Genomic DNA, 19,082 nt, shown 5'->3' with positions numbered 1-19,082 from the left:
AACCGATTAGACCGTTGAGAATACCCTATAAAAGGACGAAGATAATGATAAGCAAGCCACGTTCACTCAAGCACCGAAACTCTTAAGTTATAAACTGTTTCATCATTCATTATTGTACTTGAGATTTTAGTTATCGATTCTCAGAAGAAAAAGCATAAACAATCATATAGAATACTTAGTGGATTGATAGCCTCATAGCTATCCGCGGTTTTTTACCTTGTTCCTGGGTTTTCCGCGTCAACACTCCTCTGTGTCGTGCCTCTTTATTTGTGTCGTTGATTCTTTGCTTAGTTAGTGTCGACCCTAGCCGAAAGTCGCCCCCATACGAATTTTGGCATAAACAGTTTGGCGCCGTCTGTGGGGACATTAACTAGGTTTTACACAAAAGCACCCCTCTCACCATGGCTACTGGAGAGATGACGATCGCAGAGATGAAGGCGGCTTACGAGAAAGCCCAAGCCGAACTAGCCCAAGAGAGGGCATCCAATGAAACCCTCCAGAAAGAGCTCGAATCTGTAAAGAGAAACAAGCACCAGTCCCGCTACAAAGGTGGGAAGCCAAAAAAGCTAACGTTCGAGATGCCCGATGACTTTGAAGACGTGACCGACGATGAGGAGGAAACCCGTGAGGAAGAAGACAAAGAAGCTCCCGATCCGGTGACCCAACGCCTGAACAAGATGGATGCACGCATGACAAAGCACTATTCCCGCCTGATGAAGTTGATGACCAGGTTCCCCGGGGCACCTACACCAGTGGAGACCGAGCCGACCGACGGATATGCCGCGTCGCCGTTCTGCGAAGCGATCGCTAGAGTGACGGTTCCGCACACACTCCGGCTCCCAACCTGGACCACCCTGTACGACGGGACATTCGACCCCTATAGGCACGTCAACTTCTACAAGCAGCGCATGTGGCAGATCGGGATTCCGCACGACCTAGTGGAACCTGTTATGTGCAAATCATTCGGCGGCACCCTTGATGGAGCAGCTTTGGAATGGCTCACGAACGTCCCTCCCAGATCCATCTCCTGTCTGTCCGACCTCATCAACGCCTTCTATCAACAATTCGCCAGCAGTCGCTAGTTAGAAAAACAAACCAGTGATCTCTATCGGTTGGTTCAAGGGCCAACCGAGTCGGTACGCGATTATTTTAACCGTTTTAATTGTGAAAAAATTGGTATAAAAAATTGTGATGTCAGGACTGCTATTGAGGCGTTCAAGAGAGGCCTCATCCCCAATTCGGAGCTATACCGGGAAATAACCAAATACCCCTGTGCAACTTTCGAAGAGGTGCGATCAAGGGCCACCGCCCAGATGCGAATCGAAGACGACGAGGTTATCCGAACAGCATCTCAACGATCGACGGGGGGCAGCAGCGACAGAAGATCGTACACCCCAAGGAACAACAATTGGCGACACCAACCGTATGTTCGGCAAAACCAGGTACAAAGTGTCAATCAGTATTATGATACTAACAATGTTTACAGGAACGAGCGGGTCGAACACCCCAACATCTCCGACTACGGCTTCAACGTCGACATTGGAGGTGTGGTGAACGCCCTTCAAAATGTAGGTGGAACAGTCAGATGGCCCCGGAAGAACGACAGACCGGACTCCATGAAGGACATGAGCAAATGGTGCGACTTCCACCGCGACAACGGACACACAACCGAGGAGTGCATCTCCCTCCGAAAGGAAGTCGCATACCTCCTGAAACGGGGGCATCTAAAGGAACTGTTGAGCGACAAGGGAAAAGAAACATTTTCCAAAGAGCAAACCACCCTGCCCGGCCCAGCGACAAGCAGCGAGCGACCAGACCCACCACCGTTCAATAAAGTGGTAAATGTTATTTCCGGTGGTTCAGATATTTGTGGACTAACCTCTTCTGCAGCTAAAAAAATTAACAGGGGAGAATCTGAGACCGTAGAAGAGGGACAAACCGAAGACGAGGTCGCACTACACAGGTCCCTGACCGCAATGGCTATTACTTTCGACGATTCAGATTCTGTAGATACACAGCGGGAGCACCACGACGGGTTGGTAATATCGCTCCCAATAGGAAACGCATTGATCAAAAGGATACTGGTCGACAACGGAAGCTCAGCCAACGTACTGTTCTTGGAAGCACTACAAGAAATGGGATTAGAAGAGAAAAACATAGTAAGGAGATCAACAGTCCTGGTAGGGTTCAGTGGAGAAGCACTACGGACGGTAGGAGAGATATCGCTGCCTACATACGCAGAAGGCGTCAACATGATGACCAAGTTCAACGTCGTCGATTGTCCATCAGCGTACAACGTCATCCTAGGACGACCATGGATCCACAAAATGAAGGCAGTGCCATCAACATATCACCAATCAATCAAATTTCCAACCAAGTGGGGGGTCATGGAAATCAAAGGGCAGCAAAGGGATGCGAAGAAATGTTACGAAACAGCACTGAAACCATCCAAGTCACCCATCTAGCAATTACAGCCAGGGTCGACGTCGGACGACCCCGACGACCAACAAATCGACGAGATAGTACTAGACCAGACAAAGCCAGACCAAGTCATAAGGATCGGAGCCTCACTGCCTGACAACATCAAAAGTCAGATAGTGTCGTTTCTAAGAGAAAACTCGGACTGTTTCGCTTGGTCACACGAGGACATGACAGGAATTAGCCCAGACGTGATTACCCACAAGCTCAACGTCGACCCCAGCTTCAAACCGGTAAAACAGAAACGACGTAAGTTCGCACCCGAAAGGAATAAAATCATAGACGAAGAAGTACAAAACCTGATAGATTCAGGGAAGATCAGAGAGGTCAAATATCCAGACTGGTTAGCAAACGTCGTCGTCGTCAGCAAAAAGAACGGGAAATGGAGAGTCTGCATCGACTTCACAGATATCAACAAAGCTTGCCCCAAGGACCCATTCCCTCTGCCGCACATCGACGCCCTGGTCGACGCCACAGCCGGACACGAGCTACTCACATTCATGGACGCCTACTCAGGATACAACCAAATCCTTATGCACCCAGACGACCAGGAAAAAACATCTTTTGTAACGGATAGAGGAATTTATTGTTATAAAGTCATGCCTTTTGGTCTTAAAAATGCAGGTGCGACGTACCAAAGATTAGTCAACAAGATGTTTAAAGACCAACTCGGAGACACAATGGAGGTATACATTGACGACATGCTGGTGAAATCGAGGAAGGCTGACGATCACGTGGAACACCTACGACAATCCTTCGACATACTAAAAAAGTACGGTATGAAACTTAACCCGACTAAATGTTCTTTCGGAGTGTCCGCAGGAAAATTCTTAGGTTACATCGTCACCCAACGAGGAATCGAGGCCAGCCCCGACCAAGTGCGCGCGATCATCAACATTCAATCCCCGCGGAACATAAAAGAGGTACAACGCTTGACAGGGAGAGTGGCGGCACTAAACCGTTTTATATCACGGTCGTCGGACAAGTGCCGATTATTTTACGACGTCCTACGCAAAAACAAGGGGTTTAACTGGTCCGACGACCACGAAGCAGCCCTGCAGAACCTCAAAAAATACATGATGTCGCCGCCCCTCCTATCCAAGCCAAAAGAAGGAGAAGTCTTACAACTCTATTTAGCCGTTAGCTCGACGGCAGTAAGCGCGGTCCTAGCTCGAGAAGACGAAGCACAACAACTACCCATTTATTACATCAGTAAGTCACTACTGGAAGCAGAGACCAGGTATTCCTCCCTCGAAAAACTCGTCTTAGCACTCGTTACTGCAGCTAAGAAACTAAGGCATTATTTTGAAACTCACCAAATAGTGGTGATGACTAACTATCCAATCAAGTCTGTGATGCGTAGGCCAGAACTGACAGGTCGAATGGAGAAGTGGACAATGGCACTAGGAAGGTTCGACATCAAGTATCAACCAAGGACGGCTGTAAAGTCGCAGGCTCTAGCAGATTTTGTGGCAGACTTCAGCCCCGACTTAGAGAGAATAGCAGACGACGAAGTCAAACTCATTAACAACATAGAAGAAATATGGACACTCTTCGTCGACGGCTCATCTAACTTTCGTGGTGCAGGTTTAGGCGTCGTACTGAAGTCACCACAAGGGGACATGATAGCACAGGCAATCTGCTGCGACTTCAAGGCAACTAACAACGAAGCAGAATACGAGGCGCTAATCGCCGGAATGACATTAGCTATGGAATTAGGGGCAAGCGGACTCAACATCTTCAGTGACTCACAACTAATCGTCAACCAGATTAACGGCGACTACGAAGCTAAAGACCTAAAAATGACCTTGTATCTCGAGAAAGCAAAAGAGTTAACTTCCAAATTCAAACCCTTCTCCATCAAACAAATCCCAAGAGACCTAAACACGCAAGCCGACGCCCTTGCCAACCTAGGATCCGCACTCAGAAAAGCACCATTCTCGACCATACCTCTAGTGCACCTACTATCGCCCGCCGTCGAAAAAGACATACCACAAGACGCCAGCCTCGTCCTATCAACCTTAAACACAGACAGTTGGACCAAACCCATCTTCGATTACCTAAAGCACGAAACTCTACCCGACGACAAGCTAGACGCCAGAAAGATACTTTTCAAAGCTTCACGATATGTTATTTTGCAGGACGTACTATTTAAGCGATCAGCAAACGGAATGTTGATGCGATGTGCCGAAGAGATCGAGTGGGAAACCCTATTGAAACAATACCACGAAGGAGAATGCGGAGGACACGAAGGAGGACGAAGCTTATCAACCAGAATCAAAAGAAATGGATACTATTGGCCAACAATGCTTAAGGACGCCATGAGGTACGTATCCAAATGCGACAAGTGCCAACGACACGCAGGTATGACACATAAACCATCCGAATTCTTGCATCCAACCCTAACTCCGTGGCCTTTCATGAAATGGGGGATGGACATCGTTGGCAAATTGCCCGTCGCCCCAGGACAAAAGGTCTTCATGTTAGCCCTAACAGATTATTTTTCCAAGTGGATAGAAGCAGGTGCGTTCCAACAAGTAAGGGACAAAGAGGTATGCTCGTTCATATGGACTAACATAATATGCAGGTTCGGAATACCGTCAGAAATCATCTGCGACAACGGATCACAATTCATCAGCGACAAGACAAGAGCTTTCTGCAAAACATGGAACATCGAGCTAAAGACGTCGACGCCCAGATACCCCCAAGCAAACGGACAGGCGGAATCCAGCAACAAAACGATCATCGCGTCGCTGAAAAAGCGGTTGGACGACAAGAAGGGGCGATGGGCAGAAGAATTGCCATCCATCCTATGGGCCAACAGGACGACGCCTAGGACGGCGACGGGACAGACTCCCTTCTCACTCGTTTACGGGTGCGAAGCGGTACTTCCCCCTGAAGTGACGCTGCCCAGTGCACGATATGGACTCATGACGCCAGAGCAAAACGACGTAGAACTCAGCGAAAACCTCGACAACACAGAAGATCTCAGGGAAGCAGCATTGATAAGGATGGCGTCACAGCAACAAATCGTGGCAAAGTGCTTCAACAAAAATGTCAAAGTGAAAATGTTCAAAGAAGGAGATTGGGTACTGCGCAGAGTATTTCAAAACACGAAAGAATTGAACGCGGGTAAGTTAGCACCAGCTTGGGAAGGACCGTACTTGATCGACAAAATCGTCGGAAAGGGGGCATACAGACTCATTACCAAAGATGGCAAGTCGGTCCCCCGAAGCTGGAACGCAACACATCTTAAACTCTACCATTTTTGAAACCTCGTCGTAACCAATTTTATCAGTCGCCGCATCGTCGTCTTTACTTTTCTTTATCGTTTTATTTTAAAAACCATTACTGACTTAGGCATCGGAGGGCCGTTGGCATCCCCAACGGCCAATCCTCCTAGCGACCCCTGTTTTCTTTTGCAGAATGCAAGACGCACGACGAATGACATCCACAAGCAACAACGTACGACTCAGAGCGAGACCGCAAGAGACAACGAAGTAACAACGCAGGTATGATTTTACACATCAGTCGGTTCAATACTTATTACTCACAAAGCATCTGCTACACGAAACTAAGACATCAAAACGCAACGGGATAACCATAAAGAAAAACAAACTTAACACACACGACGCGCGACCCCTAAGGCCACGACTTCCGAAATTTCAAACACTAAACATTATCCACACACAGCGTCGCCACTACCGACGACGAATAAAAACACAAGTCATCCAAACCACCTCGTCGCCGCCATCGACGACGAGTAAAGAAGTTCACCAACAAAACACAAAAACCAACAGAAAATTCGAAAACTACAAACTAATACATCCCTTCTTCCTGAGTAGAGACCACGACTTCCTGCTCCGGCTCTTGCTCTGGGGGCACGACTGGCACCTCCACCGACGCCACGTCCACTGTCTCGTCTTGAGAAACGACGGCAAGGGCCTCCTCTTCGCACCCAACAGCTAAAACCTCCCCCTCTTGGTCCGGAACAGGCGCACTCACCACCAACAAAGCCGCATCCACCTCCGTCGCCTCAGTACTAGCAGTGTCAGCCGTCTTCGCCAACTCCTCCGAATCCACCACGGGCACCGACAGGTCAGCCATGGTACCGCCATTAGCCAGATAGTCATCCACCTCCTTTTGACACGGCCAAAGGCTAGTCTCCCCAATCAGGCAGGAATACATCATCTGCGCCGGCGTCCTCCATATAGCAAGAGCCTCGACGTCTTTCGCCTCCTCCTGCAGGGCGTCGTACAAGCTCCTCAATCCATCCAATTCCTCTGTCGTCGAGGTCAACTCCTCCTTCACTTTCTCCAGATCTTTAGCCACGTCGGCTAACTGCTTATCCTTACCCTTCAACTGATCACCCTTGGCCTTAATCACCGCAGCAAGATCCACAACCTTCTTCTCAGCAGCTTTCCACTTCGCTTCCCACGATGCGGCCGCCTTCTTCGCCGTCGCCGTCAGCTGCCTTGCATTCGTCACCTCGTCGCACAGCAACGAACACTGCCTACGTACAGCCAAGGCAGCCTGCGACGCCTGCGCAAAACCAATGCCAAAACAGATTTACACAACATACATCTTTCAAAAAAAAAAAAAAAAAAAAAAAAAAAAAAAAAAAAAAAAAAAAAAAAAAAACTAAATAAAACTCACCCGCAGACTAAGCTCAGCGGCGTCCGACGCGACAGGAAGAGGATCCACCTCGTGGTATCGTCGATACGTCGTAGGCAAGATCAAGCGATCAGCGAAAGGCCATATAACCGACGCCTCTTCATCACCCAAGAAGCTTGGGGGCAAAGTGATAACCGTATCCTCGACAGGATCCGTCTCGACAGGTCGCTTCTTGGCCGACGAAGCAGACACTTTACTAACGTCGACAGCAGCAGACGACGCCTTGAACGGCTGTGGAGGCGACGACGAAGCAATCGGATGAAAGCCTTCGGCTCCTATGACGACAGGCGTCTCGGCCGATGAACCTATCGCAGAAAACCGAGGTACAACCGTCATACCCCGTCCACCAGAAGTCGAGGACGACCTAAGTCGCTTCCTTGCACGCTCCTGAATCTCGCTCTGAGACATCCTCGACACAGGCCGAGACGAAAGAGTATGCTCTACACCCAATACAAAAAATAAAGGTCAAACATTACCCAAAACAAAAACAAAAATATATACAAACCCCGAAATAAACAAACGACAAATACCTGAGTTGTCAGCCATATCACCTACTTCACCTTCGGCGGACGACGAGTTTGCCACTACCTCCTCAAGCAAATCCAACCTTTTCCGACGACGAGTCAGTTGACCTGATCCCTCGTCTATCTCCTCCTCCTCGGCGACGTCGCCTGACCGGTCCACCTCCTGCTCGTCTAAAAACTCTCCGTCGCGACTGAAAGACCTATCCTCGACAGAATAACCCAAGAACTTCCGATACTTATCCTCAGAATCAGCGTTCAACTCAGTCAACGACGACCCCTTGACAACTGCAAAACAAAACCAAGTAAGGCGACGTTCAGTAAAACGACGAGAAACAAAGATAAAACGACACATTTACCTTCCATCGTCCATCCCTCGACCAGAAACCGCCCTTTATCTCCCAGAGAATCTTTGCCTACAAAGACAAAACGACTCTGCCAACCCCTGTCGTTCACACCTAAACCAACACCTAAGTTCGTCTTCCCCTTCTTCGTAACCAAGGTATACCTACAACACTTCTGCAGTGCTAGGTCGTAAGAGTACATCAAATCAGATAGGTCAAATGGCGTACGCCAGTTCGCAGTAACTCCATGCACCACCGTGAAAACCCGCCATATCTGGGGCATCAACTGACCCGGACTCAAATGGAAAACCTCGATAAAGGACCTAACTAGAGGAGTGAAAGGAAATTTGAAGCCAATTGTGAACGGATACTCATACATAACCACATACCCCTCTGGACAGTCAAAGGCTTCCTCATCCGAGCCGGGAATCTTCACTTCCGCCGACGGCGGCAAACCAGCAAGTTCAACAAAAGCCGCCGGATCCACCACAGTAGAATATATCGGGTTAAGGGACTTAACCCGAGTGGAACCCGACTCCCCCTTTCCTCTCGCTACAACCGACTTAGATCTACCCATCTCACTTACAAAAATCTACAAGGAAATCGAAAAAGAAAGCAAATTTTACCTGAAAATCGAACAAACTCAGTGCGAAAATCGACTTCGCTTTCTCCCTCTTCTCTCTCCTGCTTTCGGATCTAGAAATTTTTCGAAAAACTTGGTGTGAAGAACTTTATTGCATGTCGTGAATTGGTATTTATTACTCTAGAATTTTGAACGGTTTTATCCCACGAACTAGGCAGTTGAAGACGGTTTTTTAATTTGAATTGTTTCTTTTGCTTTGTGTGACTCCGCAAATTCACAATTGGGGGCAAACTGTTATCCCACTTTTTGGACTAACGACATAACCGTTCTAACGTTTGGTCATGTCGTGTCAGCCAGGTCATATCGTGTCGCAGGTAAACACAGCTCCAGGGAGATACGTCCGACGTAGCATCATACAACGAGGTACAGCCGACGAAGGACAGGCGACAAAGTACAAGCTACTGAGACGCGTCCTCAAGAAACGGGCTGATAAGTTGACCTAAAGCCCATGATAGGCAGCGCCGTCAAGCTAGCAAGAACGAGTCCAAGACTCACGCGAGAAGCGCGGAAGCAGTTGAAGGCTGAAGAGACGTGTGATGAAGATACTCCTATCTTTGTGGGATTTTCTCAACCGATTAGACCGTTGAGAATACCCTATAAAAGGACGAAGATAATGATAAGCAAGCCACGTTCACTCAAGCACCGAAACTCTTAAGTTATAAACTGTTTCATCATTCATTATTGTACTTGAGATTTTAGTTATCGATTCTCAGAAGAAAAAGCATAAACAATCATATAGAATACTTAGTGGATTGATAGCCTCATAGCTATCCGCGGTTTTTTACCTTGTTCCTGGGTTTTCCGCGTCAACACTCCTCTGTGTCGTGCCTCTTTATTTGTGTCGTTGATTCTTTGCTTAGTTAGTGTCGACCCTAGCCGAAAGTCGCCCCCATACGAATTTTGGCATAAACAGCAATGGATTTAAGGTTTCAATCTAGATTACCCTTGAAGTACTGGGGAGACTGTGTTCTCACTGTCACATACCTCACGAACAGATTTCTAACTCCAATGCTCCATAATTGCACACAATATGAGAAATTCAATGGAAAAAACCTGATTATGATGTGATTAGATCATTTGGTTATTTGGGATTTGCTTATAATCCACAAAGCATAGTTGACAAGATGAAAGAGAACGGAGTTCATGCTTACTGTTCGGCTATCCTATTGAAAAAAAGAATATATACTCTTGAATTTAATCTCACATGAAGTGTTTTATGTCAAGAGATGTAAATTTTCATGAGCATATATATCCATAGCTGCTAAAGTCAGAAGAGATTGATAATCTCATTCCTGAAACTTCAGAAGATGAAAGTCAGTTCCATGTCCCAGATTGGTCTGAACCAATGACTCACACTCATAATGATTGTGCTGAACTAGTGACTCAAGAAGCTCCAGTTACTCTCACTCATGATACTCAGCAAGCAGTAACTGTTTGAGGAACAAATCAGGGCATCGGTTAGAACAACAAGAAAACCAAGTTGGATGAATGACTATGAAACTGCATGTGTTATGGAAGAACTTATAAACCAGGTCATTTTTCCACCAGCAAGCAAGGTCTTCTCACGTATTTTAGCAAGTGTAGAGCTGCATGAAGATCCACATAAATTCAAACAAGCAGTTGAGGAAGGAAATCACTGGATTGAGGCAATGAATGAAGAGTTAAGGGTCCTAGAAGACAATGAAACATGGGTGATTATTGACTTACCACTTAGAAAATGGGAATAGCAAACATATGGATTTACATAACTAAGTTTCATTCAGATGGAAGATGGAAGAATTGACAGTCATAAGGCAAGACTTGTGTTTTTTGGAAACATGCAAAGGCATGGCCTGGATTATGATCAAACCTTTTCTCTAGTAGCAAAGTTAACAACAGTTAGAGTACTTCTTGCAGTGGCTTCTATGGAAGGATAGATAGAACATCAAATGGATGTGAAGAATGTCTTCTTACATGGTGGTTTGAATGAAAATGTGTATCTAAAATTTCCACAAGAATACACTGGTTCTGGAAAGAGTATTAGTACAATACAGGGAGAGCAAGTTCCAGAGAAGAAGGTTTTGAAGCTTAAAAAGTCTCTGTATGGACTAAAACAGGCTCCAATGCAATGGTTTTCCAAGCTTTTAGCAGCACTAACAAGGTTTGTATTTAAGCAATCCAAAACAGATTATTCTCTCTTTACCAGATTGGCAGGGACTAAGTTTGTGGCAATTTTAGTATATGTAGATGATCTTATTATTTCTGGAAATTTTGCGAAAAAAATCACTGATGTCAAATCTCTTTTGTTTGCACAATTTCACATGAAGGATATGTGAGAACTGAGTTATTTCTTGAGAATTGAGGTTAGCAGATCAGATCAAGACATATTTCTGTCACAAAATCAATAAACACTTGACTTGATCAAGCAATATGTTATGACACATATGAGACCACTTAGGCTTCCCCATTATCCTAATGTGAAGCTGATACATGATGCTGAAGATCTGTTTCCCGATCCTGAAGTGTATCAAATTTGGTAGGAAAACTGATTTATCTCACACTCACAATACCTGACATTGCATTTACAGTTCATGTGTTAAGTCAATCTATGCATTCAACAACAATTGTACATTTGCAAGCTGCTAAAAGGGTGTTGAGGTACTTGCTACATTCACCAGGGCAAGGGATTATGCTCAATGCTCACAACTCAGTCAAATTAATGAAGGAAATATGTCCTTCGCCCAAGGTGCATTAGTCCAATACAAAGGTTCAGATTAATTACGAACAATTAATTCAGTGAGATCAAGTGATCGGAACAGCTGGCTGGAGCAATGCTTCCGATCAGTGAGTTCTAATCCTAATTAGGCTCACAGCTTACTCTTGACTGAACCTATAAGGTCACACCATTGGCATTTAACGGATCACCGGATTAAATGAATCGGAAATTTATTTAATAGCTTTTCGGGAATTAGTTCGGAAAACATAATTATACGATTTAACATTGGATCGTGAAATCGTATATCCTGTTGCATATATTCGTAAGCTAGGCGAAACGAATAATCGTATCGTACGAAAATGGATCGTCAAGTACGAAACGATAAATAAATTGTCGAAGGATAATTTAATCGCATACACGAAAGCAAACCCACGAGCCAAGAAAATGAGGCGCAAGACCCATGGGCGCAACACGCATGATTGCAGCGCTATCCCATGGCCTTGCCTGCTTGGATGCGTGCACAAAAGGGCAGCAGTTGTTGCGTTGTGGCCCGCGGCTCGACAACAAGCTAGCTGCGTTTGCTCGCACTCCTCATGGACCTTGCTGACCGATTGAGCCTTGTGCTTGGCCGGTTATCTTGGTCCATTAGAAAGGTTATTTTAATAACCTATTCTAGATGTTTTCCTAACCTTATGCAACCAGATTATTCTAACCTAAGGCAAGAGAGAAACCCTAATTCTCTATGTGCCTCCATTAGAGTGTTCTTCCCAAAAAGCAAACATCTTGAGTGACTTCTAAGCCATCGATCTCAAGACGGGTCTGAATGTGTCGGTGAACCAAGTAGAGGAACCACATCTGGAGTTCTTGTTCGTGTTCGTGATACGTTAAATCTAGGGAAAGCACGCTACAAACGTAAGTCTGCTTAATTTGTACTTTATACATGATTCCTGGCTTTGGGGTCATTCGCTATGTCAATATGTATTTAACTCTAAACCCCTACAGTGGTATCAGATAAACATGTATTTAAAATACATATTGGCATGTTATTTTTTTTTTTTTTTATTATTGTCGAATTTTTCTGATTTTTTCCTGAATTTTTCTGGATTATTGGATAAGTCGTAGAAAGTATTCAGAATTCATGAAATGTCGGAAATTCAATTTTCTGACCATAATCTGATTGAAAACGGTGTTTTAAGATCAATTCATGAGAATAGAAACGCAAAAACAGGCCCCGAAGTTCGGGTTTTTGGGCGTTTTTGTTAATTAATGAATTAAAATAACAAAGTTGGAAACTTTTTCAATTAATTGCTCGACCTAATGAACTCGGAATTAATTGAAATTTTTCCCTACCGTTCTTGGATTTATTATAGAATTATGTTAATTGTTTCGTCCATGAATATTAAGTATACACATTAATTTGATTTTTCCCTAATTTAATGAATTTTAGATCGTAAATTAATTTTGTTAATTATTTAGATATGAAAATTTATTTAGGTGAGAAGGGGAATATGAATTCATGTTTAAATGGAAAATTTAAAAATTCATGGATTATAATTTTGATTGGATTCGTTAATTTTAATCATCACCTAAACCAAATTTGATGAAAATCTAATTTTTTAAATGTTTAGAACGATTTGAAGTTTTGGATTTGATTATCAAAATAATTCAAATTTTTGTTGATGTTCATCGTACGTTAAATTTGAATAATTGTTAGCCATGCTTTATTAATTTCTCAAATTGGATTGTTTGAAATTTAATAAAATCATTCAAAACGTTATTTTGCGTAATTAAAACGATTAATTTTGTTAATATTATGAAAACTACTTTTTTTGTGCAATTTCGTTTCGGATGTTAGAAATTGATTTTTTTTTTAAATAAAGATCAGACAGCAAGCCTCTTGCACGAAGCAAGGGTTGCTGCCCCTGCGGGACGAAAAGGGGTACACGCACACGAAGGAAGCATAGGCGTTGGCCTTGTGTGCGTTGCGTGCTATGTGCGACAAGGCAGTGGAAAGCTGGGCGAATCCCTCGGGTGAGCTCACGGCACGCCACACGCCAAGGCCAGCAGCGCTGGACCGAGGTACTGCATAGCGACGAAGGTAAGCAGGCAGCGGACTTGGGCGAGCAAGTCTATGCGCTGCTGCAGGGCATTCGTGCCTGCGTGATGGGCTTTGCGCCCTCGCGTGGGAGCGATGCTACGATGGCACTGCGCGTCGATGGGATGGGCACTCACCTAGCCCATGATGCACATGATTGTGCGGTTTTTGCTTCGTTTGATTCCAAGGCCTAATTTTTGGGCTTTGGGCTTAATTTTGCACGAAGGGGCTAACAGTGGACTTTTTTTTATTATTTTATTTTATTTGACTTGGGCCGGGCCGCGGGTTTAAATATTTAAAATAAAATGTCCAGATTAAATATTGGTTTAAGTGGGAGCGTTTAAATGAAATTATTTAAAATAATTGATTCTAATTATTTTTTGTAGGGCACCATTATTTTAATTAAATTAATTTTTGATTGAATAATTCTAAGGATTAATAATTCGGAATTGATTAATCTTTTAGGATGCGTTTTACGTGAACGTGATTTTTAAATAAATCATGTAAATACTTGCATATTTATTTGGGTCATTCGTTTTAGGACACGAATGGATGAATGCCATAGAAATTATTTTATGTATTGCAGGTATTGCAGGTGACTAGTGTGGTCAATCTAGGATAGTTAAATACGGTCCGTGTACCGTTTTATCTTTGAATGTAAAGTTTTAAATATGGTCTACGTACCATTGAAGTTTTGATGTAATAATTAGGATTACTATTATTTCAAGTTCTTCTAGATTATTTAGAACTTTAAGTTAGCTTTTGAATGAAGTTCAAGACGATGCCAAGCTAACAAGGTGAAGGGAAGATTGGATGCTTCAAGACCAAGTTTTGGGCCATACTAGTTCACCAAAGTTATTTATGCACTTATATATATTGGATGAATGTATATTATGCATGAATGTTGTATGTATGTTTGATTAGATTTAGTTCACTAAATAATCAAACCAACATAGAAACAACTAGGTCCAAAGTAATATTGAGTTTATAATGCCTTCCAAATCAAGCGCTTACAAAAATCTAAGGACCTAAGATAGTAGGTTTCCGCCAAAACGAGATACTATTTTAGTAGACTTAGATGGTAAGGTATCCCAAAGGAACACGTTGGTTGTGGTTTTAACTCAAGCAATATTGGATTATATTGTGGCAATAGGATAAATTATGGTATTAGTTTATTAACCAAGAGTAATTTAGAGATTACTAGCAATCTGTTTTGCTTACCTAAAATCTTAAAAAACTTAAGACAAGCCAAAGCATGCTTAAGTATTTAAGACTTTTGGAATCTTGGATTTGTTTCATTCATTATGGACCTTATTTTATTGCATGAAAGAAATGTTTAATAGTTTTAATGATTGCGTGAATGCTTTTATTCAAGTTATTAAAGTATGATAAATGTTTTCTTTGCTATTTCATTTTGTAGAATATGAATGCATATAATTGTAAATCTTCAACTTTATTGCGTTCAGATAATAGAACTGCGACATTTCCTCGATCGACTGGTAACTAATTTTGAGAGCAATTCTCAAAGAAAAGGAGAATGAGTGTGTATCTTGGATGCTATTATCTTATAGTGATCTTCATGGTTGTTTTCAAACTAAAATTTGAATAGTGGACCAATTGGACCTTATATATTCAGAATACTAGGTAGTTCTGGAATAATGAAGTATTGAGTTAAAGGCTCGTGTATAACCAATGGTTAACAACCAATTTTCTTTTGATTCGATAATGAACTAGACTCATTGGATGTGGTCATTCAAAGTGAATAGAAGAATGGGACTTTGTAAGCATTTCAAGGTAAGAAGATCAAGCAAAGAGTAAAATTTTTAGGACTATAAGAAAAATGTGCTAGAAAGGATAGGAAACGAGAACAAAAGAAATGAATTCAGAAATTCTATTTCTACCTTGAAGTTTTTGTTAAAGAGAAACGACTTAGCAAATAAACTCCTATTTTATTATATTACCGCTTGAGGTTCTAACTTTCGTTAGGAACTCAAAATCCGGGAGCTAAGTCTGGTTATTGACCTACAAGTGGGAAATGAAGCAAAGTCGCGCTACATTAGTTGTAGGGTTATCATGTTTGTTTTAAAGTCCTTTCAAAGGCTGGAACCTAATGGAATTACGTTCCATTAATCATCATACATAATTTTCTGTTTGGACAACATAAAGACACACATTCAAAGTAAAAAAAAACAATCGTTGAGTGTTTATTTGAATGAAATGGTCATTTAAGGGTTGAGTGATTAATTAAAAAAACTCTTAACACTCATACTTCAAAAGGTACAAATCAAATATTTTGATTTGTGTTCCACGTATCTTTGGCAATGTTATACGACCATATCAACAAGACAACATTCTAAGATTCCATGGCATGGATTTTTGAAAGTTGACTAATTTAAGACACATGGGTCTTACTTGTTGAACATGACATAGAAATGGACTATTGTTAGAAGGTTCTAGACAATTATGTTCATAGGCCAAAGATGGATTTTATGACTTACTTATTTCACAAGAATTTAAGAAATATGGTTATATTTACTCAAAGTGAAATATGTGAAATGCTTCAAGGTGATTCCATAAGACATCTATCTTGAATGTTTAGAAACTGAAGATGGTGTTACATCATCAATGGTTGTTTGTTCATTTACCTGCTACTAAATAAACTAATTTTTTCCAGAAAATATGTATAATAGTGGTTGTTTTGTTTTAACTACAAACATTTACACATTGTATTTAAAAAGATAGTTACTTAAAATGAAAGTAACTCCTAATGAAATACGGACGAAAATGATATGTGTGACTCCCAAAAAAAATACAGAGGAAGTATATGTGGAATATAAAACTAATCTTGGGACTTCAACCATTAGCTTATGATACGTTGTACAACCAGACTTCGTTTGGGTCAAATCAGTATGAGTAAGAAATGGTACGCTAATGAAAGTTTCATTTTAGCGGTTCAGTAATGTACATATCAAAGTGGGTCATAGGTCAATTTTAGACCGATAGTTGACTAGGTCAATAAACGACTACAGAAAAATGAAAAAAGCGCAAATTATAATATGAAAATACAAGTGAATACGAATCTATACAGATAATTTTTTTATATCATGAGGATTAACCAAGTTGGCTACGCACGCGGAGGACTAACTAGTAACATACAAAAATAAATGGACAAGCAGAGAAAGAAAAGAAACAGTGTAGACTCCCAACTTTAAAGAGGCCTTTCTCCATTAGTCAATTGTCTTGTGTCTGCTTTTTAATTCCTTGTAAATTGGGTGATGCATTGGACTAAAAGCACCATAAATGAGGTTAGGTTAAAGGAGGCCACAAAGAACTGGCTATAACTGCCCATTCATGCTTAGAAGAATAAATAGAGCCCTAATACACAGGGTCCTTTTCCCCTTAAGTAATGTAAGGAACACGTAGAGATTGTATGACGGTTATACAAAGAACAATTCTGATCTTAACCATGCACTCATGCAGGTTAAGGTAAAAGGTACTCCTTCTGTTCCTTTATGTTCTTCCCATTTGGGAATTGGTGTGGAAATTAAGAAAATGAAATCTTGTAATGATTGGGTGTAAGAGTAATTATTGAATGTAAGAGAAAGTAATAAAGTAGTAAAAGAAAGTAATAAAAAAATGAAGGAGAGAGAAGATATTTGTAATAAAGTAATAAAAAATCATAAAAGTGGAGTTGGGTGGGTGAATAGGGAAATGTGAATGAATTAAATAAGGGATGGTGGAGAAATTTATGGTAAAAAATCATGTCAAAAAATAGAAATGGGAAGAACATATAGGAACGCTCGAAATAGAAACAGAAAGAACAATTAGGAATGGAGGGAGTAAAAGGTAAAAGAAAGGTTTCTTCAATATGTCCTCTCAAAGTATTCTCCTTTTTTTTTTTTTCAAAAGAGACAGAGACAGAGACAGACTTTGTTGGACCATATGGTTCAGGACCAAGTGCAGCAGATCAGCATGAAGAGGTTGATTAGATCAATGTTTAAAAAGCTCAAGGCATATTTAGGTGATAGGGATCCCACTATCCCAGAGCCCAGTAGGCGCAGCGCCACATTGAAGTGACTAGTGACTTGTGAGCCTTGGGTGCGTCTCCATGCGCTTTTAGTGTCTCTTTGAAATTGCCTTACCTGGCCCAATAAAAGAGTTAGAATCCTCAGTTAAAAGTTTAAGTTACAACCACTGGCAAGTCTTTTTTTTTACGCAACGAAGAAGATATTATATTAAATTAAACATGAGAGTGCAGTCAGCATTGAGATTAAACCCTGCAATGAGTTTCTTACAGCTTCTTTATGGAGTACTTCATTGTATTCACTATTCAGTATATACAGGATTCGAAGAGAAATATTCTAGTAATTCATCTAGTTTTTCCATTCTCCGTAAGAAAGTTTTGCTCAGTAAAAGTTCCTCATAAAACTTCTCTCTTGAGCTGAATCATGTAGCAATACCGCAACAAAACCAAAGCCTTGGGGTCTGCTACATGAAACTATCTCATGTGGTCAGCCACAAAGATCCTCTTCCTCCATTCGTTTCTATCCAGTGCTGAATGCTTTACAAACACACTTCCTCCGCGTCATATTTAGCTCTCTCCATCCAAGTCATCTTTGGCCTCCCACGGCTTGTTTTAAAATCCTCCACTATCCCTACAGTCTACCCGGTGCATCCTATGATCGACATCTCAAATGCCCGTAGCCGATTCTGGCTTATGTTATCCTCAGTATCCGTAACCGTAACAACTTTCCTTCGAGCATCTATAATCCTAATGTTGTCTCTCAAGGTGTTCCCACACAGATGATTCCTCTCAACATAAGCCTCTCTACTACACTTATTAATAGTCATTATCTTTATATTCTCCTTAAATGCAAATTAATAGTCACTATTTTTAGTATCACTTTAAGCAATTAATTTCAATAATACTTTCTTATCAAAAATAAAATAAAATATGCTCCTTAAATGCACAACATTAAGAAGGATGAACTTCTTTGTAAATTCTTTGATTAATCAATTCTCAATTATAAGAAACTAATTCAAATGGCTTACTAAAATTGGATCTACTTGGTTGTGTGCAATCAGCAGTCGACCTCCGCCTCACTAATCAACAGGACAAACTAGTAGGTTGGAATTCAGGGTTATGCTCCATAAATATAGATTATAGACCACCCCCTCTCCGTAGCTAACCTGCCATGTGTGAACACATGAGACACTCGAGAGAAGCTATGAAAAAACTAATACTGATATTTTGTGGAATAAAAACCCATTTCAGATTTGACAGGAAACACAGAATCCATAATGATAGAATTGTTTGATTTTAGAAATGTTTACTCAATAACTATTTCCTATTTGCATATACCATGATATGAGTTTTCTAACACTTCAACTCCTTTTCGCTAATGAGTCAAAAAAAAAAAAAATTAGAACAGAAATTCATGGTAACTATGAATTGTAACATACATCCCAGAAATAGTGTACAACACTGAGATTCACATTCAAACCATAACTTTCAAAGGCACCACTAAAAATGCCAAGAAGCTGAGAATTGCAAGTGTTATGAATTATGCATTCATCAGATAGTCAGATACTTACTTCTTCTGGGGTTATGGTGAACATGAGGTCCTCAATC

The 19,082-nt window shown here is 41.7% G+C and overlaps 2 protein-coding genes across 2 annotated transcripts; one reads left to right on the top strand and one right to left on the bottom strand.

The window, feature by feature from the left end:
• Positions 1-401: 401 nt before the first annotated feature.
• LOC110788311 (uncharacterized) lies at positions 402-2,465 on the top strand. Its single transcript, XM_021992935.2, has 2 exons — positions 402-730; positions 1,199-2,465. The coding sequence occupies exons 1-2, from the start codon at positions 402-404 to the stop codon at positions 2,463-2,465; spliced, it is 1,596 nt and encodes a 531-aa protein (XP_021848627.1).
• A 3,832-nt stretch (positions 2,466-6,297) lies between these two features.
• Positions 6,298-8,975, bottom strand: LOC110788336 (uncharacterized). The gene is made up of 4 exons (XM_056832864.1): positions 8,033-8,975; positions 7,683-7,961; positions 7,135-7,592; positions 6,298-7,020 (listed from the first exon to the last, which is right to left on the bottom strand). The coding sequence occupies exons 1-4, from the start codon at positions 8,592-8,594 to the stop codon at positions 6,298-6,300; spliced, it is 2,022 nt and encodes a 673-aa protein (XP_056688842.1). The 5' UTR covers positions 8,595-8,975.
• Between the last annotated feature and the right edge of the window lie 10,107 nt (positions 8,976-19,082).

Source organism: Spinacia oleracea, chromosome 6 (assembly GCF_020520425.1).
Source record: "Spinacia oleracea cultivar Varoflay chromosome 6, BTI_SOV_V1, whole genome shotgun sequence".
In the NCBI taxonomy this organism is placed as follows: Eukaryota; Viridiplantae; Streptophyta; class Magnoliopsida; order Caryophyllales; family Amaranthaceae; genus Spinacia; species Spinacia oleracea.
This window is presented reverse-complemented; position numbering and strand designations above follow the sequence as displayed.

Excerpts from the sequence above, each read along its gene's own strand:
- LOC110788311 (XM_021992935.2), top strand. The coding sequence starts at position 402 with ATGGCTACTGGAGAGATGACGATCGCAGAGATGAAGGCGGCTTACGAG. Across the intron at positions 731-1,198 it reads CTGATGAAGTTGATGACCAG|GACTGCTATTGAGGCGTTCA; the intron begins GTTCCCCGGGGC and ends TTGTGATGTCAG.
- LOC110788336 (XM_056832864.1), bottom strand. The coding sequence starts at position 8,594 with ATGGGTAGATCTAAGTCGGTTGTAGCGAGAGGAAAGGGGGAGTCGGGT. Across the intron at positions 7,962-8,032 it reads CGAGGGATGGACGATGGAAG|TTGTCAAGGGGTCGTCGTTG; the intron begins GTAAATGTGTCG and ends TTTGTTTTGCAG. Across the intron at positions 7,021-7,134 it reads CCGCTGAGCTTAGTCTGCGG|GCGTCGCAGGCTGCCTTGGC; the intron begins GTGAGTTTTATT and ends GGTTTTGCGCAG.